We start from the raw sequence: 27,270 nt of genomic DNA, 5'->3' as shown, positions 1-27,270 counted from the left end.
GGGTATTAGGCAGCTGCAGCTCATGTTGGCTGCTGATTGCCATTTGCAGCCAATGGGAGCAACTGGAAACCATGACCCGGTCCATGCCACTTCCCACCACTCCCATTGGGCACGAACAGTGATCTGTGGCCAACGAGAGCTGCAATCACCTGATAACTGCAGAGGTTCAGGTAAATGTAGTGGCAGCAGCCTGCTAGGGAATAACCCTGGTGGGCCACTGCTTTTTTATTGCCCATCTGCAATAACCACATTCGAGTGAACCCTATAGCCTGAAGACACTATAAATATATGCATCGACTATGATATTGCTTATTTTACCTGTTGCACCAGGAAGGTGTTAGGAGTCGGTTCTGGCTAAAGCATATGCAGTTGGAACGGAAAGACGTACAGAGAAGTGAAAGGAGAAGAGACACGGTATGGGAAGAGAGACGGTCCAGCCATCAGTGTGCTGACTCTGGGGCTTGCTGACCTAGGTTCAATTTCCTGGGTGACATAGTTTCTCTATGCCACCTCTCTCCTGTATAGTGTCATGCAATACATTGAACATGGTGATGTGCTCTGATATTGTGGTGATGGAGGCCATGTAAATTCTAAAAACAGCCAGCTACCCAGACCCTGGGGAAAGGGGAACAGAAAGGAGAAAGGCAGAACTAGTGCCAGCTTTCCCACTGGTCAGGACTGACTACCACAAGGAGGTACTGAGTAACAGAGCTGTGATGCGGTATTAGTGATGTGGATGTTGCTGATGATGCTGCAGGGTTGCTACTGCTACCAGTGTTGCTGCATTTGGTGCTCCAGTGGTCATCTGCACCAGCAGACAGTGCAGGAGGCTCATTCAGCAGGTGTTAATCTAAAACAGGCCATAGGCTTGGTATGGTGGTGAAGGCATTGGGCCAGGTTCACTGTCAGTAAAATAAGGTGCTAGCATCCCTAGGAGCTATAGGTATGCTAGCACCAATATGCCTGAAACAATGGTATCAGCTCAGTCAGCACATCAGGAGGCTGTTCCCTAGGAGGTTAGCGTAAAGTTGCCCCAACCATGACTTCCCCTTTTATACAAGCACGTTATGTATATCACTCCAGACATGGCTAGTTACCACCCTTAGCCTTCCACCTGCCAGTTCAAACAAAACATCCTTGTCTGTTATCCTCTCATCCCATCCTGATCTTTGAAGGGGTTGCCGTGTTCCTGTGCTAACTCTTAGGAAGGTGTTTGTGTTGCTCTTTGGTGTGGTTATGCATCATCCTCTCCAGTCAGAAGGGCACTGCCAAGACTAGGCCTAATCTGGTTCACAGCCTTGGGTTCACACTATGAGTTATGCCTGGGCCCCAGCCAGGCCTATACTACATATAAGCCATATTCTCCCCTAATCTTGATCTCCATGCAAACCTTCCACTGGCATCAGTGGGAGACCCACTGGGAACTGAGTGGAGGATGTTTTCCTTTGTTTATACCCCACACAGGGACCACTGTTCAAAACAGAGATAAGTCTTCTCCACTGAAGGAGTGTGATACATGGGCATGAAGCCCAGTCCTGCATCTCTCACTCTTCTCCCTTTGAAGTCACTGGGACTGCTCATTAGAGTAATGACTGCAGGACTGGGCCGTAGATCTATACATAGAAGCCCAAACTGGCAGACCAGACCAAACAAACCCTCTGCAGTTCAGGTCCAGATTGGAGCTTTAGACTGGCACTCCAAAGCCTCCTGCCAGCTTGCCCTGAGCTTTGGGGTGTTCAGATTCAGATTCTACAGGCTGGAGTGGTCTCTGCTGGGTTCTAGAGTTAACAATAGATTCAGGATCAGTCACGACAACCTCCCTTTTCTTTATGGATAATTGTGGGGGAAAGCCGGGACGGTGGGGACTGGCTCAAACAGTAGTCTGCTGTAACACAGGATTATGGGATGGAAAAGGCTGAGAACCATCACATGTGGCCATCGGTTACGTGCTTTGCGGAGCATTCTTGTGTCCAGGCAGAGAAAGTGAAAGTACATGATAATCCCCTTGACCCACTGAAGGGGATATTGGAAAGAAGAGAGGGAAAACAGCAATTTATAAAAGACAGGAAAAGCCCTAACCTCTTGAGCATCGTTTTCTGCCTCTGTTAAAGTACCAGATGTCATTAATCAGGGACTGCAGAGTGCTGCAGCGCGCTCCTTCCTGCCTGATTTACGAGGTGTGTCATATTTGCTTGTCTTTCCTCCACACTGTTGTTGTTTCGGTTCTTTACATTTAAAGGAAGTGTGTCAGCTACATGAATGGGGTGTCCCCGACTCCCGCCCGTCTCTGCAGGCTGTTTCTGTGTGCACTGCTGTGAACAGTATAGTTATGTCTCTCATAAAGTAGGTCAGGAGGGTTCTAATGACAATATCGATCTTAAAAAACGTGCCCCGAGAAATGGCCAGTGTTCTTCCCCATATCCAGGTGATGGGGAGCAGCAGTAGGAAGGGAAGTGGGGAGGAGTGGTCATTGCCTGCAGGAGCTGTAGGAGGAGGAGCTCACTGCTTTAAAGAGTGCAACCCTTGGTTTTCATGACTGGCCCTTGGTTGAGTGAACTGAGTATCATAATGAGAGAACTGGGGTGACATCTTGGCCTCATTGGAGTCAGTGGGAGTTGCCATTTAATTCAGCAGAGCCAGGACTTTACCTCTGGTTCCCATTCCCCGTTCTGCTTCTGACTCACTGTGTGACTATAGGCCTGGCCCTTCACCTCTCTGAGCTGCAGCTTCCCGTAGCAGTGTGGGCTAATAATTATGACATGCCTTGGTAAGGCCTTGAGATCTGCAAATAAAAAAACCTCTGTCTAATGAAGAACATTATCATTGAAGCCAGGGATGGGTTAGACATACTAACAAGAGAGCCTGCAATGGGGGAAAATTTAAACTTATGCCTGTTTTTTTTTGTTTTCTTTTGGGTTTTTTTTTTGGTTGGTTGGTTGGTTGGTTTCTTTGGTTTTTTTTCCTTTATAATGGATCAAAGCCTGGTTTTTATTTTTTAAAAAGTTGCATCTTTTGTGGCCTGTGTTGACCTTAGGGATTCATGTTTTGTCTAATACAGAAGACTCTGACAGCAGAGAAACACATTTACGGCATCACAAGAGACTGAAAACAATTGAGAGGTGAAGGGACTGCTTACAGTTGGGTTTTAATGGGCCCACTCTCCTATCTTAGCTTCTGCCCCTACTGAAAACTATGGAAAAAGTCTGCCTCCTTCTCCTCTGGCAACAAGCATCTTGGGACAAGAGAATTCAGAGCTCATCAGTGCCCTGTGATAACAGCTTGAGGCAGGTGGTTTCTATTGTGATGAGTGATCTAAGGACCTAGATGATGATGACTTGCCACAAGTCTGGCTTTTGGGTTTCTTTGGCAAGGATGTGAATAACCGTGGGATGCATTTTGGAAACAGGAGAAAAAAGACAGGCAACTAGTCAGCCATTGTCTTTCATGTGTCCCATCAGGGACAAATGGGCAATGAAGGGCATTTACAAAGGGTCACATGAAAGAGACGGGGTACCCCAAGCTGGGAATGGCACAGGGAGGATACCTGTGGGAGGCCAGTCTCATGGTCACTGCCCTCCTTGTGTCCCTCTCCAGCGGTCACCACTGCCTGGACAGCATGCTTCTTCTGTGCTAGCTTTTGGGAAAAGGCTGCGTTCCCTGTGGCTGGCACAGATGAGCTAATCCCAGAAGAAAAGGCAGAGCGGGGCTCAGCTGTGGAACACAGATCTGCTGTCATGTGCAATGACTGATCTCTTTTTGGGACCAGTTCTATTCAATATCTTCATCAACAATTTTGATATTGGCATAGAGAGTACACTTACTAAGTTTGCAGATGATACCAAGCTGGGAGGGGTTGCAACGGTTCGAAGGATAGAATCATAATTCAAAATGATGTGGACAAACTGGAGAAATGGTCTGAGGTAAACAGGATGAAGTTTAATAAGGGCAAATGCAAAGTGCTCCACTTACGAAGAAACAATCAGCTTCATAAATATAGAATGGGAAGTGACTGTCTAGGAAGCAGTGCTGCGGAAAGGGACATAGGGGTCTTAGTGAACCACAGGCTAAATATGAGTCAACAGTGTGATGCGGTTGCCAAAAAAGCAAACATGGTTCTGGGATGTATTAACATGAGTGTTGTGAGCAAGACATTAAGAAGTCATTCTTCTGCTCTAACTCAGTGCTCATTAGGCCTCCGTTGGAGTATTGTGTCCAGTTCTGGGCACCACATTTCATGAAATGTGGAGAAATTGGAGAAGGTCCAGAGAAGACCAACAAGAATGATTAAAGGTCTAGAGAACATGAGCTATGAAGGAAGACTGAAAGAACTGGGCTTGTTTAGTTTAGAAAAGAGAAGACTTAGAGGGGACATGATAGCGGTTTTCAAGTACCTCAAAGAGGCTTACAAGGAGGACAGAGAAAAATTGTTGTCTTTGGCCTCTGGGGGATGGACAAGGAGTCATGGGCTTAAACTGCACCAAGGGAGGTTTAGATTAAATATTAGGAAAAACTTCCTAACTGTCAGGGTGGTTAAACGCTGGAATAAATTACCTAGGGAGGTTGTGGAATTTCCATCGCTGTAGATATTTAAGATCAGGTTAGACCTATCAGGGATGGTCTAGATGGTGTTTGGTCCTGCCAAGAGGGCAGGGAACTGGAGTAGATGATCTCTTCAGGTCCCTTCCAGTTCTAGTGTTCCATGATTCTAAGACATGTCAAGACAGTGTGGCCTACTGACTGAAGCAAGGTACTGCTGTCAGAGCCTTGGATTCTGGTCTCAGCTCTGCCACTGGCTGTTTGTGTGATACAGTACAAATCACTGACACAAACGGAGGCCCAGAAAGGTTTTCTCCAAAATGGAATACCTACCTTGCAGGTGTATTGTGAGGGGAAATCCATTCATGTACATAAGATGACTTCAGATCCTGGGTGTAAAACACTATAAAATTGTATTATTAGAACTTCTAGTGCTCACATTAATAGTTGTTCCTTATTGCAAAGTCCATGATGTTGGGAAAGGTGGAAATTCTGTGCTGAAATGGATTCAGCAGGCTTGAAAGCAGTGGATGATTTTGGTCTTGGGTTATTGCCTGAACTGTGGGACCCAAAGCTAGTATGAGCTACTTGGTCAAAAGATGAGGATAAAGAGCATGAAAGCATTGTCATAGTGGAGCTACCCACACTAGTACTTCTGAAGTGACCTTTGAGTTTGAAAAAGTTCTGATCCCTGAAATCCACAGTTTAGGCTGTGGCATTTGGTTGTTTGTTATTCATGAGAATAGCACTTCTTAAAGTCATCTGACAATAAACCCATAATCTGAGGGAACATCTTAACAGTTTATCTGCTTTTTTTTTTTTTGGCAGGGGGGAGCAGAAGGGGATCTTTTGTGTCCCTAAAAGTTTTTTTATCTAGATTAATTTAGTTCACACTCAGAGACGTTTTGCAAGAACAGTTCTTGAATTCTGCAAAAGGGAGGCATGTTAGTCATGTAAAAGATTTAATTTAGTTTCTGAGGGTTCTTTAAACTCATGTAAGTCACTGGTCAGCTCTTCTGCAGGAGAACCTCCTGTCCCAGGTGCTACTGCTAATTCTGCTTCAGTAACATGTGTCAAAGGAAGCAGAATGTGTCAGAACTCAGAAAGGAGACTAGAGTGAAGACTCATTCTAATGTATGAACAAAATCAAACAAACACTATTCCAACTTCTGGTTCCAGGCTACCCAACAGCCACTGAATGGATGCGTATATCAGTAGCTCCACAGTTAGCACTAATGTATTTGACAATAAAATGAGATTTTGGGGCATTTTTAGACCAAGTTATTAATGAGTGCCTTTCCCACAACAGCTGGAAAGAATATCTGCATTTTCCCAGTGTCTAAACTCCCATCTGTTACTTTTTCACTTGGAAAGAAAGGCCAAATACTTGCATTTGCAACTCTCGTTTCCTCCTCAGTAGAAACCAAAATGTGGCCCACTGAGTTCAGGCCATAGATTTAGGACTAAGAACATAAGAACAGATATTTTGGGTCAGACCAAAGGTCCATCTAGCCCAGTGTGCTGCCTTCCAACAGTGGCCAATGCCCAATATCCCAGAGGAAGTGAACAAAACAGGAAATCATCAAAGTGATCCCTCTCCTGTCACCCATTTCCTGCTCTGACAGAGGCTAAGGACACCATTCCTATGTATCCTAGCTAATATCCATCAATGGACCTAACCTCCATCAATCTAGTTCTTTTTTTGAACCCTGTTAAAGTCTTGGTCTTCACAACATCCTGTGGCAAGCAGTTCCACAGGCCTACTATGCACTGCCTGAAGAAAAACTTCCTTTTGCTAGTTTTAAACCTGCTGCCCATTAATTTCATTTGGTGACCCCTAGTTCGTATGTTATGGGAACAAATAAATAACTTCTCCTTATTCACTTTTTCTACACCACTCATGATTTTATAGATCTCCCTCATATCCCCCCTTTAGTATCCTCTTTTCTATGCTGAAAACTCCAAGGCTGTGGCCACACTTTGACATGGCCATGCTTTGACATGGCCATGCTAATGGCCACATTGAAGAGTACTAATGAGGTGCTGAAATGAATATTCAGTGCCTCATTAGCATGCTGCCGGCCGTGGCACTTTGAGAGTGCTGCTTTCGAACCCATGCGGCTCGGCTACATGGGGGTCCTTTTCGAAAGGACACCGCACGTTTTGAAATCCCCTTATTCCTGTCAGCTGACCATTTCAAACTTTTGGCCAAGTGTGGCCACAGTCCAAGTCTTTTTAATCTTTCTTCATAAGGAACCCATACGAAACCCCTAATCATTTTTGTTGCCCTTTTGGGAACCTTTTCCAATGGCAATATATGTTTTCTGAGATGAGGAAACCACCTCTGTATACAGTACTCAAAATGTGGGTGTACCATGGATTAATATGGAGGAAATAAGATACTCTTTGTCTTATTCTCTTTCCCTTTATTAATGATTCCTGATTGTGAAATGCTACATTCCCATAGGAGGTAGGTTTTTCCAATGGACAAGTAAAATATGTGTATCTACATTATCTTCTGGTGCTGGAGTAAAAGGAGAGTGAATAGATTATGCATCTGAACTGCTAAATTTCAAGACTGGAATAAACACTCACTTGCTGAGTCCAGGAGCCCTATCAGAAGGATTATCTCATAATACCCATGGGAGCTACCTATAGGAGTAAATTACTCTTGAAATCCCAGTACCTGCTGATGTGCTGGGATATGTTCTTTTTGTGTTACAGGGAGTTAGATGAGAGTGTCATGAGACTCAGTCTGTACACCAAAGATAATGTGCATCCACCTGCAAACTCCCTCTCAGAACAAACTAGCCAAGACCTGGGAATGAACTGTGGAGTTTTCAAAAGATTGTCAAGTTTTTAGCTCCTCCTCTTCTCCTGAATTCCTTCTGTCGTGCTCCACTTCCACCTCTCATCCTCTCGTCCATAGTCTCATTGTACAGTACTAACGTTCGTGGGATTCCAAATGACAAGAAGTGTCAATGGTTGGGCCCCCCCAAAGCTCCAGCCTCCCTTCGGAAAACTCGCCTTGTTCACTTGCTGACAGATGTTGAGCAAGCAAAATATTGAGCCTGGGAGAGGCACTTCCACACTCCACAGGTTGTGTCACTGAAGCCTCATTAAGCTGTCATAACTTCTCTCCCTCTCCTTTCCCATAACGGCTGATTACGAAGGTAATTATGAAAACAGAAGCTGTCTCTTGCATGAGGCTATCCAGGAGACAATCAGAGACTAAGTGCTGGGAACTTTGAATGGTAAGAGAGGGAAAGTAGCTCTCAGCAGTTCTTTCCAGTTTGGTTTGAATTAGATTTCCTTCACTTGAGCTCTGCCTAGTGGTTTCTCTTGTACAGTGCTATGTGCAAGGTTTCATGTGCCCCCAGGAGGTGGGCCTATGTTCTGCACAGGCCCACCAACAGGAGTGAAGGGCAAAGGGGGCAATTGCTCCTGGGCCCAGCAATTCAAAGGGACCCAGGCTCCCAGCCACCACCACTGCTACTGCCCCTGGGACCCTTTACATTGATGCCAAAGTGCCGTGCCATGCACTGTGGGCTGGATGCTCTCGGCCCAGCCTCTTCTGCCTGAAGCCCCATCCATTCTGGGGGCACAGAGCCAGCCCCCCACAAACCTTGCTGAGGAACCCACAGAAGATGTCAACCCCTCTGGTTCTGCAGCAAGTTCCCATGATTTCAGCAGCTCTCCAGTGCATGAGTCCGGAAATCCAATGGCCACTTTTATCGGGACAGTACCCCCTCCAGTGTGTATTTGGACGTTACATTTAATCTAGTTTATGGAACCCAAACTATCAGTGTGATAAATGGGCCTTGGTTTGTCAACTCTCACCCAGTCTGGGACTAGTGAGAACTCCCCACACCCAGGCAGGATTTGCTTAGTCTCAGTTTTTGCTACACAAATTTCACAGAGAACTAGCTGCAAATTCCCCATCTCTACCTCCACGGTGCGTGGGGCTTGGATTTCCTCTATGGCTGCCTCAAACTGGGGTGAAGTGGCTTCCAATATGCCTGGAGCAGCTCTTTCCAAACTGACAAGCTGCAGCACAGCTCAAAAAACAGACAACAAGACATAAGATCCAAGGAATTCTATCTGGACTGCTCCTGTGGGCTTTCCCCATGACCTTCTTCAAGTCACCCCTGTGATGAAGTGAAAGAGCTGAACTTGTCACATAATCCCAGTGACTTGCTGTGGAGCAGGCTGTGATATCGAATGTGATTCTGCACTCCTGGCTTTTCTAGCTCGACTTCCTGGTAGTGATTAAGGACTGAACTTCAGCCACTGCTAGTATGGTATCCCTCTGTCCTTTTGCCCAGGATCGTGACTTATGTGAAATGCAACAGATTTATCATTCACTGTGGGATTGCTAGCACTTGTGCCTTTACTGCTAGACCTGGTTTACTGTAGCTTTACTGGGCAAAAGATATGTCCCACTCTCAATGGCTTTGCTGCCATTGGTGTTTTCTGCCACAAGGCAGCATTAGTCTGTATCCAGGCTCTGCGCTAGCACTGTTCCATCCCTTGGCCACTCCCAGTTCCCAGTAAGTGTCAGACCCCATTTTAACTGCACTGGACCCTCAGACAGTCCTTGGTATATCCCCATCTTACCCCTCAGCAGAGCTTCTGCCTGTGGAGCCCAGCCACTGGGTTCACACGGGCAGGGACCCCGTGTGACTCTTGCTCTGTATTAGAATGGAATATATTTTCTGCAACAAGTGAAAGCCAATGGCAGACAGAGCACAGCCACCAGCATCTGACAGACAGGCAGAATACTGGGCTTCTGGGGCAGCTCCTGGGATCTTCTAGAGGATCAACAGGGCTCTCAAACTTTCAGCCTGAGAGCTGCATCCAGGAGTCTCTGTGAGCACGGCTGACCCAGTCATCTGTAAATCAGAGTGACGGGTTCCTGGGTCTGGGAAGTACACGCTAATTTGCTTGCTACCTGTTTATGCTGTCGATGCTATATAAGTAATGCCACCAGGACTGGTGCATCACCTCAGAGATTTAAAACTCTGCTGTGTGTGCAGGTTTCAGTGCTCTAAAAACCCAAGCTCCTGCGTTAATACTGCAGGCTGGTTTCTACTCAGTCAGTTCTGAAGGGAAGTCTCTTAGCGAGGCAGGTGCCATAAAAATGAAAGGGATTTATTTTGCTTTAAGCCCAATGTCTGTCCAATGTAAATGGGCAAACAAACATTCCAACCCCTTCTGACAAATAATACCACCTGCCTCCTGTACCATCTGGGCTGTCCTGCTGTCTCCCTGCAGCCCACATTGTTCCCTCTCCTTGGCCAGATACATGTACAACTGAGGGAACAATGCAAAAGCAAAACTTCTTGTGGGGGGGTGCCCCGGCACCAGCTCAATCCCAGGTGCTTACACCACAATTAACAACCCCCAGGAGCCCCCACAAGCCCGAGTGAGCTGCCACAGGCCAAACCCAGGTGGTTAATTATAGTGCAGCTATACGCTTGTGTGCCTTAGCCAAATCTGAGTACGTGGCCCTGCTTGTTCAGGGGCTCCTCATGCCCTTGAGCTACTAGCCAAAGGGCTAGTGGTCCACTTACAGATGGGGAGGGAGCTAGTGAATCCACAATTGCAAAGACTAGACTCTTACTGAACCCTGAGCAGGGACACCTTTTCCCTCCTTCACTCCCCCCGCCCCTGCCACCCTCACTGTCTATATGATCCCTTCTCTTGGTGCCTGGTCTTCCAGAGCTTCTGGCTCTGCTCTGTTTCCTTCTTGGACAAGATCTTTCTATCTATCCCCTGTTCTCTAGCCTTGCGGGATGGACAGTTCTTCAGTGGATTCCCCTGAACCATAATCCAGGACTCCCAAGTGACCATGGGAAGTGACTTGCTTTACATAACACCAGCTGTATAAAGTAGTTCTCTTCCAGAATGCACTCGGAGACCTTTTGTGAAGTGTTACAGTCAAGGGGGAATTGGAAACCTTCTCTGTGTGACTCTTTCCACAAAGAAACTTGAGTACCATTTGTTCCTGCCTCCAGGGAAGCAGTTTATGCTTTCTGCTCATGGTGAATAGCAATGACCCATCAACCTTGCACAGAAAATGCATCACACAGAGCCCTTGGACTCTGCCCTTCAAGGGTTTGACTTATATTATCCAGTCAGGTGCGTCTCAGACCATTGCCTCATGGAATTTTTTTCCCCATGAACTATAATAAAGCTGGAAGAAGTGGATGAGACATATACCAATGTGGATAAAAGAAGCAGGCTGCATGGTCAGATTGTTTAGGAAATTACAAAGTGCTCTCCTGGAGGAACTGAAAGCAACTTCATCAGCAAAACATCTGCCTGCTGCTTCAGGGATTCACACTCCTCATGTTTTGAGCTGTGAGCGCATTCCAAGAGAGATGTGCAAAGAGAAGAGGGTACCTCTGTGAAGGTCTTGATTTTTGCATCCTTCTTGTTAGCTTTGTATAAAGCATCAGCGCAGCTTTGTTGAATGCTGGAAAATAAGTGCAATGAAAGACGAAACATGAATCCTTACAGAGACCCACCTAATGTCTGTCTCCTGAGAAGCAGAACAATTTCCTAAAGTTGTCTGGTTTTAATTGTTAAAACTGACTTGTACTGCTGCCCTTGCTTAGAAAACCATGAAATTATGGAACAAGGCCTAGATCCTTATACCCTTCCTCACACCAAATAGCACTTCACTCAACGTGTCCCAAGAATGCAAATATTGCTGGCTGAGGTTCTTTGGCCTGTGTTAGAAGCAAGAGACCAGACTGGATGACCATAATGGTCCCTTCTGGGCTGAGAATCTATTATTTCAGTAGAGTTAAGTGTGGAAGAAAATATGCTGCTTAATGTAAGGGAACTAGAATTTGGACCAGAGTTAGTTATTTGGATGGGGCCAGTGAAGAATATGGCACAGTCCCTACTTCAAAGGGCTTGCAATTTAATTTTAGATATGATGCAAAGTGTAAGAGTAAGGAGTGAGGAAGGACAAGGGTAAAAACAATAAAGTCATATGATGGGTCACTTGCAGATTTGTGCTGTCCATTGTAGAAATGGCAGAACAAATCCAGGCCTGGTGCTGAGAATCTATAGTCCTTTTGTCAAATGCATATGCATAAGCGGTATTATTATCTAGCATTAGTCTTGGCCTATCTCCATCCTTAGAGGTTTGTAAGTCCCAGCCTGACAAAGTCCTGGCCAGAGTGATTTAGTTGAGGTTGATCCTGCTTTAGGCAGGGGGCTGGATTTGATGACCTCCTGAGGTCCCTTCCAGCCCTGGGATTCTATGATTCTGTCTCAAGCCAGACAGACTGAATGGGTGAAAGAGCTTTCTGTTCCGAGGCCTCAGTGCAAAATTTTGGAGCAATGGGAGGAAAACAGAGCCTCAGCGAACACCAACTTCAAAGCTTTTGGGTGGAACGGAGGATAGGTCTGGATGGGGGAATCAAGCTCAACAATGCAGTAATGACAGAACCAAGCACACACTCCCTGCATTCAGGTCCCTTCTACAGCTCTACTTCTGCGATTCACACAAGAAGTGAATTAACACCTCCAAAACCCCCAAAATATACACGGATTCTCTTCCCAACACCTTGCCCTCTTGACACCTATCATCATTCCACATTTTCTTTCCAGATGGAGGTTCTTACATATCCTTCTCTGAAGTGACTATCCATGTAATTCTGGGGTACTGTGACGTCCTCTTAGACTCTGTGCTTCAACACCCAGTTAGTAAAGGTGGGGGGAAATACTTACTCACTCTGCAGCTGACAAGTTTTGGATCCAATCCTGTTGCATGCAGACCTGGCCATGGTGATCCATACATTTGTAACCTCTAGATGAGGCAATTGCAATTCTCTTTTTCTAGGAAAAGTAGCTTGAGAACCCCCATGCTACAGCTTGTTCAGGAAGGAGCAGTGCACCTGCTTGACGATACCAGTCAGCAGGAACCTATCACCCTGAGACATCACTGTGCTCTGCATTCACATTGAAAACAGAGGTGAGATCAAGGTCACGGTCCTGATTCTCCTGTTGGTCAAATAAGTAGTCAATTTCTTGACCACACTTTTGGTTTATTATGAAATTATTCAAGAGACCAAATAACCTGTATCTGTCAAGTTTATTGCTCACCATGGGTTTGTCTACTCTGCCTCCCTACTTCAAAGGGAGCATGGTAAGTAGGGTGTTGGGAGTTTATTAATGAAGTGCTGCAGTGCATGTGCAGCACTTCGTTAAGCAAATTCCACGCCCCCCCAGCAACTTCCAAGCTTTAAACTTCAAAGTGCCGGTTTGCATCTAGCTGCGGCTCTCCCGCCAGTACTTCAAAGCGCCCAGGGTACTTTGACGTCCCTTTACCCGTCAAAATTTTGTGCCCAGGCTCTTCGAAGTTCCAGCGGATGAGCCGCAGCTAGACGCGAGCCAGCACTTCAAAGTTTAAAACTTCGAAGTTGCCGCGGGGGGGAGGGGGGAATTTGCTTAATGAAGTGCTGCATATGCACCGCAGCACTTCATTAATAAACTCACAACGCCCTACTTACCATCCTCCCTTTGAAGTAGGGAGGTGGTGTAGACACAGCCCGTCAGTAGTAGCACAGCACAGAAAGAAAGTTTCCAGGAAGCTGTTCAGTGCAATGTTGTTAAAATCACCTTCCACAGAAGTGTGCTCCTTTCTTTGTCATTGTTTTCCATACTAGCACTCCAGGTCCTGGTCTGGGAAAATACCTCCCTAATTTGCAGTGAGACATAGAAAAAATGGATTTTGATTGACATATTTCGTATCTGCTTATGCCATATGCTGGATTGTATTATCGCAGGGGATTAGCGTGAGTGAGCAGAACTTCGTAAGCCTGTTCTGCTCCTATAACTGTCCAGGATTTGTATAATCTGGTCTGTACTAAGCTAACATAGAAGTGCCAGCTAGTGCTCCTATGCCCTGCATGGCATCTGTCCTGGTTACTGGAGAGACAGTCTCACCCACTCCTAGCAGGACCTCCCACAGCAGCTACGTTACTCCAGAGCAATGGCTCACTCTGCCAAGAGAAGGAGGTGTGTGACCGTGAGAGAAAAGTGCTGGACTGGGAACATGGACTTTGTTGTTGGAATAGGTAAGAACAGGGCCTTTTTTGTTTAAAAAAATATATATAGAAAGGTGCTGTTACTCAGCCAGCTCCACACCCCCCTCAGCCAATCCCATGGCTGGGGCAGCCAAGGTGCTAGTACTCAGTGTTGGCAAGTACCAGCATAAAAAAAATCACTGGGTAAGAATGACCTTGAATGATCTTGCTGCACTTACAGCCAAATACAAAACCTCTCTCTCTGTCCAGGCTTCAGCACCCTCAATCTCATGGATTCATAACAAAGCAATAAATCATCATAAACCTGCTTCTTGGTGGCCTTGGGGGGAAGAGGGAGAGAGACCACTGGCATTTGCACACTGTAACATCTCTAGGGGGGTTTTAAGTCCCAGCTTTACAAAGCCCTGGCTGGGATGATTTAGCTGGGATTGCTCCTGCTTTCAGCAGGGGGGTTGGACTCAATGAGCTTCTCAGGTCTCTTTGAGGTTCATATAAATATTTAAGGGATGAATGGATGGACAGCTGGAACTTGGCATGTGTGATCTGCCTTAGGCTGAGAACTAAGGCTCTTAGTGATGACAAGCTTTGCAGTGTTCCTATCCAAAATCTCTACCAGGTGAGCAGAATTAAGAATTACATCAGTTTAGTCTTTAGTAGCCTCTGCTCCTGCCAGCATGAGTTTGCAGTTTCAACTTGTTTTAAGCCCAATGCCGTTCCTGTAGTCCATGGGTTACTGTTGTGAAAAGGTTCTTTCAAAGAGCCGGGGTTTGCAGGATGCTCTGGAAATGGACAGGCCTGGGCTCATTCAGTGAGTGCTGAGCTTTCTTCTACATCCTGTTCTCATACATGACCTGATCTTGGGATTGCCAGCACTTAACCAGACTTGCCCAGGGTAGCTCAAGCTCTGGTCTGTACAGATGTTTCTCATAGAAAAGTGAAGACCTAAAACCTATGTTCGGAAGTGTCTATACAGTTATTTCCTGCATGGGATTTGTACCCAAGTTGGGAATTCACACAAATTTTCTCCACCCACTCAATCTGATCTGTGTGCACATCAGGTGTTTGCATACAGAGCCCTGAGCACAGACTTGAAAAATTTGTACCTGAAACTAGCCTCAATGATTTATAGTCACTACCATTGTCTGGTTGTTATGCACTAAGCCATTGCTCCTGTGTTTCAGCTGATACTTGAACCCCCCAAAAGAGGTGATTTTTTAAAAAAAAAATTAAATGAAATTTTTGTTTGACATTAGTGTTTGTGAATTTTTTTTTGTTTGCTACACCTACCTATATTTCTGTCCTAAAGTACCTTTAAGTCTGTCGTCTGTTATCTGAAGGAGAGCTGAGAAAGTCAATAACAGTCCCAAAAACTTAACTTTTAACAGCCAGCAAAGATCAAAATTAGCCATGAACATAAGAACATAAGAATGGCCATACTGGGTCAGACCAAAGGTCCATCGAGCCCAGCATCCCATCTGCCAACGGTGGCCAATGCCAGGTGCCCCAGAGAAGGAGAACAGAAGACAATGATCAAGTGATTTATCTCCTGCCATCCATCTCCTGCCCTTGTTATGAAGGCTAGGGCACCATACTTTATCCCTGGCTAATAGCCATTTATGGACCTAACCTGCAAAAATTTATCAAGCTCTTTTTTAAACCCTAATAGAGTCCTGGCCTTCACAGCCTCCTCGGGCAAGGAGTTCCACAGGTTGACTGTGCGCTGTGTGAAGAAAAATTTCCTTTTATTAGTTTTGAACCTACTACCCATCAATTTCATTTGGTGTCCCCTAGTTCTTGTATTATGGGAAAAGGTAAATAATTTTTCAATATTCACTTTCTCCACACCATTCATGATTTTATATACCTCTATCATATCGCCCCTCAATCGCCTCTTTTCCAAACTGAAAAGTCCCAGTCTCTCTAGCCTCTCCCCATATGGGACCCTTTCCAAGCCCCTAATCATCTTAGTCGCCCTTTTCTGAACCTTTTCTAATGCCAATATATCTTTTTTGAGGTGAGGAGACCACATCTGCACGCAGTACTCAAGATGTGGGCGTACCATAGTTTTATATAGGGGAAGTATGATATCTTTTGTCTTATTATCGATCCCTTTTTTAATAATTCCTAACATCCTATTTGCCTTACTAACTGCCGCTGCACACTGCGTGGATGTCTTCAGAGAACTATCCACTATAACTCCAAGATCCCTTTCCTGATCTGTCGTAGCTAAATTTGACCCCATCATGTAGTACGTGTAATTTGGGTTATTTTTTCCAACATGCATTACCTAGGCGCCTTTACGCAGAGAGATAGTAAGAACAGATTGCAAGAGCAGATAGTACCAATAAATATTAACTTTAATGTGCCCTAGAGCAAAGGGACTATACTGGAGTGCAAAACTAGAAGGTCAATCAATAAAGCTGCATTTTACTGGAACGGGGAATAAAACCAGTTTGCTCAGCATATCCATTGGATGGAGCAAGGCTGTTTGGGTGCTGAAATACATCTGTTCAAGTTTGCCCCACCAGGTTAAACCAAAATCCCACATACTACAGCTTTACCTTATGATAAAGGTAGCTAAATCCTGTCTGATTAACTCCTTACGTACTGGACATTTTTCTAGGATTTCAGAGGGGCATCAGGGAAGGATGCTCTGGAAGGGCATGCCAGAGAAACCCTCAACAGGTGAGGTTAGATTGCTGGAAGGAGCCTGCCCTAACCTATCTCCTGAGGGAAAACACTCAGGCCTAATGCAACTGTGTGTGTCTTGTTCTCAACCCTTCCTCAGACTGGGATCCATAAATGGGAAGGCGGGGGTCTGGAATGGCCATAGAAGAGCTCGTAACAAACATGCCAGCTGGACCAGTCTGAAGACTGTCTTCTAACCAGAGCTCTCTCTGACTGGGCGTGCTTGCTTGCTGTCATAAAACTAAGGGTGCTGAAATATAATTGGGAGGATCCTCAAAAACCCTTACCCTGCTAATTTGGCAGCTGGTTTTCTTAGAGGCATCCTGCACCTGCAAACAATAAAGCAGGTCATCAGTGCTTGCAGCCATATATCACCTTGGACATCTGAGCTCACGGCAGCTCTCATAAGGTGAGCAGAATAGAGTAGGTCAGGCAAAGGAGATTTCTTTTCCTCAGAAATTCTAACAAATGCAAATAAACTAATTTGTGCTCGAAACACTCTCAGAATCGTGACCAGGCTTGTAAGGGACTTAATTAAACAAAGCCGCAAATGTATTTCTAGCAAGGACTGGTAAACATTAACTGTGAGATTTCCAAAGTGGCCTTAGTAAACTAGGTATCTAACTCTCATTTCATTTCATTTCAGTGGGTTCTGAGTACCTAGTAGGCATCCTTCAGTCTGCATAGACTATGGATCACGCCCTTTATAGTTTCAGTTGAGGACTTCATTTACAGCGTCCACTGTGACTATGAAGACCCACACGAGAGTGACAGTCCTTGCTGCATCTCTTGCAGGTGTGGTGGGTGTCTGTTCTTATTGGTTTGCCTGGTGCGCAAAATTTCAGTCACTTGTCAGGTTCAGGAACCTTAAGCCTCACGCACCCAGCGAGGCAGGTGAACTGTGGCGGGACAGTACCCTATTGGCTGGGGGCTGCCCAGCTTGAGGCGGGCAGTGACTGTCCAGTGAGATGCGAGGATCTGTCCCACCATCAAAGGCAACCCCTGGCGCTCGTTCTCTACGCCAGTCGAGCAAGAGCTTATAACCGGTATCTGTTGCCTCCCGTGTTGATGCAACACTGCTCAGCGATGCCGGAGTACCTCTCCGGGCGCGAGCCTGGGCACTTATTATGGAGACTCTGGGCTGCCCAGACACCAGTGTCCCCCTCTCGGCTTTACTGATATAGTCCAAAGGAGAGGATAACCTCCACGTCTGGTACCAGCTCAGCTGCAGGAGTTGCCGGGACAGTGCCAGAAGTTGACACCAAACTGCCTTCGGACTCCACTCCGGATTTTCTGTCAGGGTTTACTCCCTTAGCCTGTCTCCTTCCCAGGGTAACCCACAAGGCAGTGGGGTGTGGAGCATGTAGTAGGCACCACTGAGTACCTAAATCTGAGTACCTAACTCCCTTAAAATCCTCTGGAAGTCTTAGCCTGGCGGCTGTCCCTGAAGATCATTCTAGTGTTGCCAACTATAGCAATTTTAATGCAAGTCTTGTAATAATGGGTGCTCTTTGTAAAGCCCCAGTTCCTGGAAACTTAGGAGCATGTGAGAGTCTCAGATATAAATATTTTTTTTAAGTTTCCAGCCTAGTGGCTACAGAGAAAAAGCTTGAAAATATGACCCAAGGGTACCAAAAACCTCACAAAGGAAAAGGAAAAGGAAATATTTTTAACATTTAATGGCTTTGCTGCAAGGCTGACTCAGGATTTCTGCACATTTGGGGCTGGCAAGATAGATTCTATCCTGACCCTTCAAAAATACCTTGGTGACAAAAGATGCAGCATTCCATCATTATCCTGCCATTTTGAAGGGGCACAGAAAGAAATTAAACCTTGTTGGCGCCTCATATGCTTTTTGCACTGGGCTCAAGCTATTGTCTGCTGCCATCAGAAGTACCCCCTGTTGGACATTCACCAGGCTGCTCAGTTGCATGCTTCCTGAGCTTGCTGGAGCTGGGCAGAGTTCAGTCACCATCTCGGGTTTTGCGCTTCTAGGCACACAGTCCAGGAGCAGACCCATGTCTGATGCCCCTCTTTGCACTGGGAAACCCACGGTCCAGTACTCAAGTGCCATCTCTCTCCAGCCTGACTAGCAGCTAGTAGGTGTTCCCAAGAAACCCACCTGAGGTGTAGGACTTCTGGTTTACATTTCACCTCTTCAGGACTATGTGACAGTGAAAACTGACACACAGACTTTGCCCCAGAGCCTGGAACCCAATTACTCTTTACCCAAATAGCACAAGAAATACATAGAGCTATTCAAAATAATAAACACCTATGTACACATTTTCCTGCCTCAGTTTTCTCACCATTCAGGAGAGTCCTTTGGGCAGTGGGCAGAAGCCAGAGGCTTGGTAGGAGCTCAGGGTCCTTCCTCATCCCTTCTGTACATGGTTTATCTTCCAGAATATGGAATGAACCAATGGATTCAAGGGGTCACTCTCTCAAATGGCTGCTGAGACCCTCTTTTATAATCTGTATCTCAGTGTTGCTCACATGGGGGGTCCTGCCCCAAAAGAGGCTCACAAGACTCTTGCGGGAGGGGCCATGGGAGCAGTGGCTGCTGGCCAAGTGCCCAGCTCTAACAGCAGCCCCAGCAGCAGCAGCAGTGTACAAGTAGGGATGGCCAGGATTGGAGGGGGTTGGACACAGCCTGAAATACTTTCAAATGGGGTCCCAGCAGCCCAGGCCTACTGACGGGACAAAGGGAGGCAATTGCCTCAGGGCCTGTCAATTCAAAAGGGCCAAGAGCGTCCACTGGCTGAAAGGGCTGCAGTGGGGGGAGAGGGGAGGCACAGCACCGTGCACTCCAGGCGACACTGAGGGCTGACTGCTTCAGCCCCACCCCTTCCACCTGAGGCTGCACTCCTTTCACAATTGCAGAGCCGGACCCCTGCACCCAGCTTGCCCAGGGGCCCAGCAAGGCTGTCAGCTCTGCTTCTGTAGCCCCTTGTCAAATTACTCCCTGACCAGCCCCATCAAACAATCAGAAGCTTCTACCAGCTGATCCATTACTTAGCTGCTAACCGCTCTGCACAGACTGATCCCTCGGGTAGGAGGTCGGCCTGCTGGCTAGAGTGGTTCCATTTCAATGGGAGAGCACTTAAACTAACACCTCTTTGTTATTGTTTAACTGCCCTGTGGAATTACCATTCAGCACAGAGGAAGATTAATAAACCCCACATTCAAAAGGGAGCCTGCAGTCTGATGCAGATACTCATAACCAGCTCCTAAGTCTCAAACAGAATTTATAAGCCATGCACAGATAATTTCCCTTTATCGTCACATCTGCCTGATATTGGAGAGGAATGTGTGTGGTAGGAAAAGATTTATGGGTCTGAAACAGAAAAGAAATTGTTCGAGAATAATTAAGCCTCATGAAGTGCTGGCTGCACAAATTACTGGTGGGCAAGAACACCATTTTTACTAATCAATTCATGTTAATTCAGAGCCTTCAGAGTTCACACTGGTTTTAATGGCCACAGCTTTCAACTTTGAGAGAAAAATACTTGGCATGCCTACTTAAAGAGTTGCTAATCCCATTTTGTGTAGTATCTGATGTTGCATTGTACCAAGAGGAGACCTACCACACCGTCCAGTTGTGATGTTTTCGTTCAGCACTTGTGAATGTGCATATATGTTAAAGGTGATGTGGCATTTCGTTGATCATCACTATTTCCCTGCAAGTGCAAACCACTTACTTGGCAATTAACTGACAAGAGGATCAGCTGCTAGACTTATATTTGCCAGACTAGAGAATATATGGAGATATACCTATTTCATGGGACTAGAAGGGACCTTGAGTCCAGTCCTCTGCACTCACAGCAGCACCAAGTGCCATCCCTAGCAGACTTTTTTTTAACTGTATTTGCCTCAGATCCCTAAATGGCCCCCTCAATGATTGAGCTTGCAACCATGGGTTTAGCAGACCAGTACTCATACCACTGAGCTATCCCTCCCCTGCATTTGGTGGCTAAGCTTTAGTGGAAGAGAGAGATTTGGGAAGTGTTACATCCGTGGCAGTGATGGGCATGGATCAGCGTTTAATGTTTTGGAGGAATTATGGTATTGGATGTTTCCTCCATAGTGTCCAGAATCAATGATGTGAAAAAATTAGAAGTTCATGGAACATGTAATGGATATATCCCCAAAATATACTCTCGAAGAGTGGGTGGCAGATTGGTGGCTTCGAGGAAGGGAATTAAAAAGGATAGCAAAGCTTTTCAGTTGAAACCACATGCTCTGAGACTCTTTGAACTCTTCAATGGCAAGGAAAAGAATGTGTCCTGCTAGCCAGAAATGGGTGTCAAGCTTTTTCCTTGGGCGTGCTTCACTGTGGCCATGTCTACACTAGCCAAAAACTTTGAAGTGGCCTTGCAAATGGCCATATCGAAGTTTACTAATGAAGCGCTGAAATACATATTCAGCGCCTCATTAGCATGCGGGCGGCCACAGCACTTCGAAATTGACGCGGCTTGTCCAGACGGGGCTCCTTTTCGAAAGGACACTGGCTACTTCGAAGTCCCCTTATTCCTATCTGCTCATGGGAATAAGGGGACTTTGAAGTAGGTGGGGCCCTTTCGAAAAGGAGCCCCGTCTGGATAAGCCGCATCACTTTCAAAGTGCTGTGGCCGCCCGCATGCTAATGAGGCGCTGAATATGTATTTCAGCGCTTCATTAGTAAACTTCGATATGGCCATTTGCAAGGCCACTTCAAAGTTTTTGGCTAGTGTAGACACAGCCACAGTGAAGCACGCCCAAGGAAAGAGCTTGACACCCATTTTATAAATGGTGTGAAAGCTAGTTTCATCCAGTTAAATATTTAAGGAAAGTCTATGGCAGGTCATTGCCATTTAAACACAAAGGCCTTCCGCTCCTTTGAAAATCCAGCCCTAATCTCTAATGTTTGGCTGGGAGGAAGCTGATGGTAAAGCACTCTGTAACTGGCGCACAGCTCACACATCACCCCAACGGGCAGACGCAATGAGATTAACAGTAGCTGCTTTACTACAGTAAGACCTAATGAGCCCATCAGCCCATGGAAGTTCTGATGAGTTCTACAGTTCCGGAAAGAAACTACTCTGTCTTCTCTAGCATGAATGCCCCTCAGTGGCAGCTGCTGGACAGCCCAATAAACACAATTATTAGAACAGTTTGTAATAATCCATGCTTCTTTCCTTCTGGAGAGAAGAGAAAGCAAGAACACTATGGATGTTAGCTGGAAGGTAACTGAATACTAGAAAGAATTTAGGGTCCATAGCAGTCAGACAACTGAATGTGCTCTTCTAGGGCAAGGTTGTGGCAAAAAAGGGCCATACAATTCCTGGGTGTATAGAGGGTAAGAGTAGGCAGGTTATGTTCCCTCTTTGGTGAGACTGATAGTAGAATACAAAGGACCTAATGGTAATGCAGCTGGTGTGCTGAGATCATAGCCTGCCATGCTGACCAGTACTGTCTCAGTGTTTCCTTATACTCCCATGTCTCTGTAGCCATATGCTCTCTCTTGTCTTGTTACTTAGATCTGGGGCAAGGCCTGTCTTTTTTTTTTTCTGTTTGTACCACACCTGTTACAGTGATACTCTGGTCATCAACTGGGGGCTACTAGGCTCTATGATAATGCAAATAATTATACGCTTTTGGTGTCCACATTTTAAAAGAATGTTGAATAATTGGAAAGGGTACAGAAACGAGCCACACAAATAATTTGCGGTCTGGAGAAAATGCCTTATGGTAAGATGCTTAAAGTGCACAGTCTGCTTATGTTATGAAAAGGAAGGTTGAGACGTGATTTGATTGCAGCTATGAATGCCCTCATGGGGGTGAAAACACTTCATATTAAGGGGTTCATCAATGAATGGAAATGAGACAAGAAGAACCAGTGGTTGGCAGCAGAAGCACACAAATCCAAATGAGAAACAGGGCACAAAGGCTGGTGATGAGCCATTGGAGAACAGCCTGCAAAGGAAAATTGTGGATTCTCCATCTCCTGATGGCTTCAAATTGAAATTGGATGCCATTCTGGAAGGGCTGTTAGCCAAACGAGCATGGTTGGGCTCAGTAGAAGAATAGCTGGGTGTAATGCTATGTCCTGGGATATACAGGAGGTCAGACTAGAAGATCTAATTCCTTTTGGCATTAACATTTACAACTTTATGAAACCATGGTGATGGTTTAAGAACCCCAGGAGAACTGAAAAGCATATACATTCTCCAGCCATTCTCATGGATTGAGTCCACAACAATTTGACATGATGGGGATGGGTGTAGTAGCTCCACTTCAGAACTGGTTGCACACCATGGCACTAACGGCTTGTTTGCACTGCCACTTTTGTCAGTATAACTTATGTGGCTCAGAGGTGTGAAAAGACCATCAATGGAAATTACACAGACGGAAGCACTAGTATGGCCAACATAGCTACTGATGCTTGTGGAGGTGGTTTTATTGTGTCGGTGGGAGAACTCTTCCCTGTAGGTGTACTGCAACAACACAAGTGATCTTGCAGTGGTGCAGCTGCATCAGTACAGCTGTGTTGCTCTGAGCTCTATAGGGCAGACAAGTTTCATCCCTGTACAGATGAGCCGTTAGAATTAGTAGGATAGTGAGGCATGGAGAACAAGGCAGTGATTTTGATTGGTCAGTTCTGTGTATTGGACTGAAAGAGGAAGAAAGAAACTGATGAGATCATTAGAAAAGAGGGCTGACTTGCAAGTGAATTTTTCAAATGAAAAGGTGCTTAGGAGCCTAAGTCTCACTGAAAGTTAATGGGCTAGAGGCATCTAAGTACCCAAGTCACTTCAGAAATGGGGTGCAGTTACCCAATGTAAGCAATTTGAACAATGTTATCCAATGTCTCTTGAAGGGGAAGAAAAGCAGGGAGAGAAAGAATGAGAGAGCTGGCTCTTACAGCGGCCAGATGGTTTATAAAACATGTCTGACCAGCCTGATTAAGTTTCTCATGGTGGAGCAATAAAGAGGGATAATAAACGTGCTTGCCATTGTCTCCTTGCTGACAGACATGTTAGAAAGTGAGAGTAGAAAAAGAAAAGATCTAGGACACTCTGAGAGCGCGTGAGCCTGGTCACTGGGGGCAAAGGGGTTGTGAATAGAGCTTTTGATGGCTGTAAGTTTGGCTTTTAAACAAAGCATGGTTTGCCTGGTATCACTTTCTAGATTGAAGCATTGGTGTCCCACTTTTTCATGTCAAAAGTCAATGGTGAAAGGGAGGGATTGGCTGGGATGGCTGAATGGCTGTGCTGCCTTAGCATTAAGCCCCAGAGAGGGTCATTTTTGTAATATTGCAACAGCCATTTAGCGTCCCTTGACCTAACTACAGCACTGAGGTTGCTAATCTCTGCATTGCTCATTCCTCATGCTCCTCCCATTGTCTGGGGATAGTTATTTGAGAGACAACCCTCCTCACTTTTCTTTTATTTCATTAGTTTAGCAGTAACAAGACAGGAGTTGGAAATTTAAAGGGATATGTCTGCCTGAAAGCAAATAACAGCTTATACACAAAGCACAGAGTAAATGAATTGGAAGAAAATTTCCCCTAATTGCTTTCTGTTACAGTCACCTAGGTTTTAAGCAGACTCTTGTTTTGTCCCCTTAACTGATACTTCTTTTGTAGGCATGGTGCCATCTTTCTAAAGAAATAAACTGAATCACATGCAAAAGTTAATTTCTTTACCTTTCTAGGATTTGCATTCAAACTCTCCTCTGAAAATTGATCAGTATTTCAAGTTATCCCAAATACATATTCAAAGTCTCTTATGGATGGGACTTTGTAAAAATACTGCTTGTGTTAACATTTGGGGGTTCTGCTTTTTTAAATATGTGGATTCTCTTAGAAACTGTCTAGCCCATTAGGCGGTAAATGTCACAATGCACAATCTTGAGAAGATAACATTTCCTACGTTTGTAAGAACATCTCAGGTCACCTCTAACATTATGCATATTTGGAACATAAAACACTAAGAATACACTTAGCCCTGTTGTGCCTTCTCTCTGGGAATCTCACGCAGATTCACAAGCACAGATGCTCAGAACAGGGAGGGGTTGTTGTCCCTGTGGGGAAAGGGAGGCATGGAGAATTTAAGTGATTTCCTGTTGATTTGCCACGTAATCTAGGGCAGACCAGGCAACAGAACCAAGATGTCCTGCTTCCTCTGCCTTGCATGTAATTTCACCCATATAATCAGTACAAATGGAGAGGATAAGCTCATGCTTAAAACACAAGAACCAAGACAGAAAATCAGGGTTAAATTCCTATCTCTGCACAGACTCTCTGTGGGACCTTGAGAAATCACCTAATTTTTCTGTGCCTTAGTTTCCTCCTCTTAAAAACAGGACTATTAGTTATCTAGCTTCAGTGATAGTGTGAAGCTTAACTTGTGTTTTCTCTGGAGCACACTGAGATTCCCAAATGGGAGGGCCTGTTGCAATGAACTTTAAGGTACATTACCCTAGAGTGTCAACAACATCTCCGATTAGCATGGATGTCTTTGGCGTGATAACACAGACACTTTCAATATACCACTTCCTTGGGTGGTTATCTCCACTAGTCTTTTTCCCATTTATATTTTCTGTGCATACAGCCATGTTGTCCCAATACAAAAACTTAACAGGTATATAGTCTTCTCTTCCTATGTTGTGGAGATTTTTATCCGTTTCTAATTGTCCTTTAACCTGCAGGTATGGCATGAATTGCTTGATCCAGTTTGAAGATTTTGCCAATGCCAACGCTTTCCGTCTTCTCAACAAATACCGCAACCAATATTGCACATTCAATGATGACATTCAGGGTAAGTGGCAATGCAGCTCTGACCCATTTAAAGGGAAATGTAACTGGAGGCCATTTATTATACTGAGCTCAACTGTCTACTGAGCCTGATTGAGCTAACACACAAGCAGTAGCAATGATAACAAAAGCACAGTAATGTATTGTGACAAAGGTGTGCCCGCCATGTCCAGTAACCAATCTGTCACTGATAGGACAAGTAATATATATGCTCTCCCAGTGCTTTAATTACTCAGTGAGTTAAGAAATTCCATTTTCTGCAACCTGTGTGAGACAATACAAATTATTCTGAGCAGTTACATAGGGCTTTTAGCCTGCAAATGCTGTGAAAGCCTGAACCTCACAGTCCCCCTGTTCTGCTATCTTCCCAGTTGGCTTCCTCCATGCATACAGCTTCTGCAGTCAACCCCACTGGCAAAAAAACAGGATAAATGGAGCAAATCTGGGTATTAACTCTGGAAAACAAGAGCAGACTGTTCCCCAGAGCAGGTTGAATGTAATTCTTCCAAAGGCACAGAACAGAAGGAGAGACAAAGCTGGGATTGGAATTCCTGTCCTGTCCCAGAGACCCTAGTGCCCCCTCTTCTCCTCAGCAGGTGGAAGGGAGTATCAGACCTGGTGGTGTCTCACTCTGGTGCTCACCTCATTGGCCTGCCGTGCTCTGGCTCCCTAACAAAAGCATAAACTCTTCCTTTCCTGGACAGATGCACTGTGGGTGTTTCCTATTTGGGGTGGGGTTGTTTGTTTTTAGTAATTATGATGAATGCCCTCCCACCCTTCAAGCTGAGAGCAGGATCTTCCTGTCACCTTAGAAAGTGGCCGCCCTTTTCCTCTCCCTCTTGTTTCCTGCTTTTTTTTTCTTTTCTAGTCCTGACTGACACACACAAGAATTTCTGAGGGTTGATTTTAATCAGATGTTTGCAAACAATGGGACTTGTCTTAATCTGTGTCTGAAGAAGACTGAAAGAAAATGTGCCAATGCAATTTTTGCACAAGGCCTGTCCCTACCTGAGGTACTTCCCAGAAGTATTTATATGCACTCCTTCTCACAACATATTGCAAGGCAGCGGTACAGGTCCCTCGTGGCATTGAAAGGCCAAGAGTGATCAGGCCCCAGCTGGACTTTGGGGGATGAAGGTGCATGGGAGGGAGAGGTAAGATGAGCCACCATCTTGGAAGAAGCATTTTCTGAGGATGGATTTGGTGGAGGCATGTCAGATTGGGTAAGGGAAGGATGCGGAGAAACAGGAAAGAAGGCCAAGCGAGAAAAGTAGGAGAAGGACACCAAAGAGGATGGAAGGCCACGCAGCTTGGGGAGTAGTGAAGGGGACAGAGGAAGGAGGTGAGACAAGACTGGGTGGCAGGAGCCAAACTGTGCAAGGCCCCGAGAGCCTGGACAAAGCTTAAATTTGATGTGGAAAGAGATGTAGTGCTATTAAAGAGATTAGAAGGACTGGAGCACAGGGTGACTGGATTGAAGAGGGGTCAGAGGGCTATCTGGGAGGTGAGTGAAAGTTTAGTAGGCCAGTGGAGAGGGGCTCAGATGCTGTGGTGATAAGTGTGTAGACAGAGTGCAAAGAAGGTAAGGCCTGGTATGCACATGAGACCTTGGTTGGTATAGCTGTGTTGGGCAGGGATGTGAAAGAAACAGTTATGCTGACCTGATCCTCAGTGTAGATGCAGACACATAGACAGAAGAGTACTTTATCTCCATTGTCTAGTGCTTTATAGCCATGGAAAGCCCTGCCATCAGCATAAGCTGCATCTACACTCTGGGATTGTCCCATCTTAACCTGTGTAGTGGACATGCTGCTAAATGGGAATCTGAGCATCTTAGCAGATTGCAGGAGCAGCCTTACAGAAGGTGTGTGAAGAAAGTCTGAATCTCCCCACTTCAGAATCTCTTCAGCCTCCCTTTCTTTGGCTCTAGCTGTCTGAGAGAAAAGATACCAGCTCTTTAAAGATTAATTCCCACCATTGTTTGGTTAACAATACTGAGCTTCCTTCAAAGAACATCCTGAGGCAACACAGCAAGAGCAGCTCCAAGGATAAAAACCTTTCCCAGTGCTGGCTGGTCCACTAACGCTGAGTGGGAAGTTTGCCATGTACGTATGACAAACTGGGAAGGGGTGATTGTTTTTTTACAAAATCCATTAGTCCAGGCCTGAGGCAGAAGGGCCTTGC

At 45.5% G+C, this 27,270-nt stretch overlaps 1 protein-coding gene across 4 annotated transcripts in view; it reads left to right on the top strand.

The window, feature by feature from the left end:
* The window catches only part of ME3 (malic enzyme 3), a 224,378-nt gene that overhangs the window by 139,824 nt on the left and 57,284 nt on the right, over positions 1 to 27,270 (top strand). For all 4 annotated transcript variants that reach the window (XM_074983849.1, XM_074983840.1, XM_074983864.1 and 1 more), the window contains one exon: positions 24,981 to 25,090. In XM_074983849.1, the coding sequence (XP_074839950.1) occupies positions 24,981 to 25,090 (110 nt within the window). The remainder of the gene's footprint in view (positions 1 to 24,980; positions 25,091 to 27,270) is intronic.

Source organism: Carettochelys insculpta, chromosome 1 (genome assembly GCF_033958435.1).
Source record: "Carettochelys insculpta isolate YL-2023 chromosome 1, ASM3395843v1, whole genome shotgun sequence".
NCBI classification, from domain to species: domain Eukaryota; kingdom Metazoa; phylum Chordata; order Testudines; family Carettochelyidae; genus Carettochelys; species Carettochelys insculpta.
Note: the sequence above shows the minus strand (reverse complement) of the source record. Positions and strands in the feature narration are given on the sequence as shown.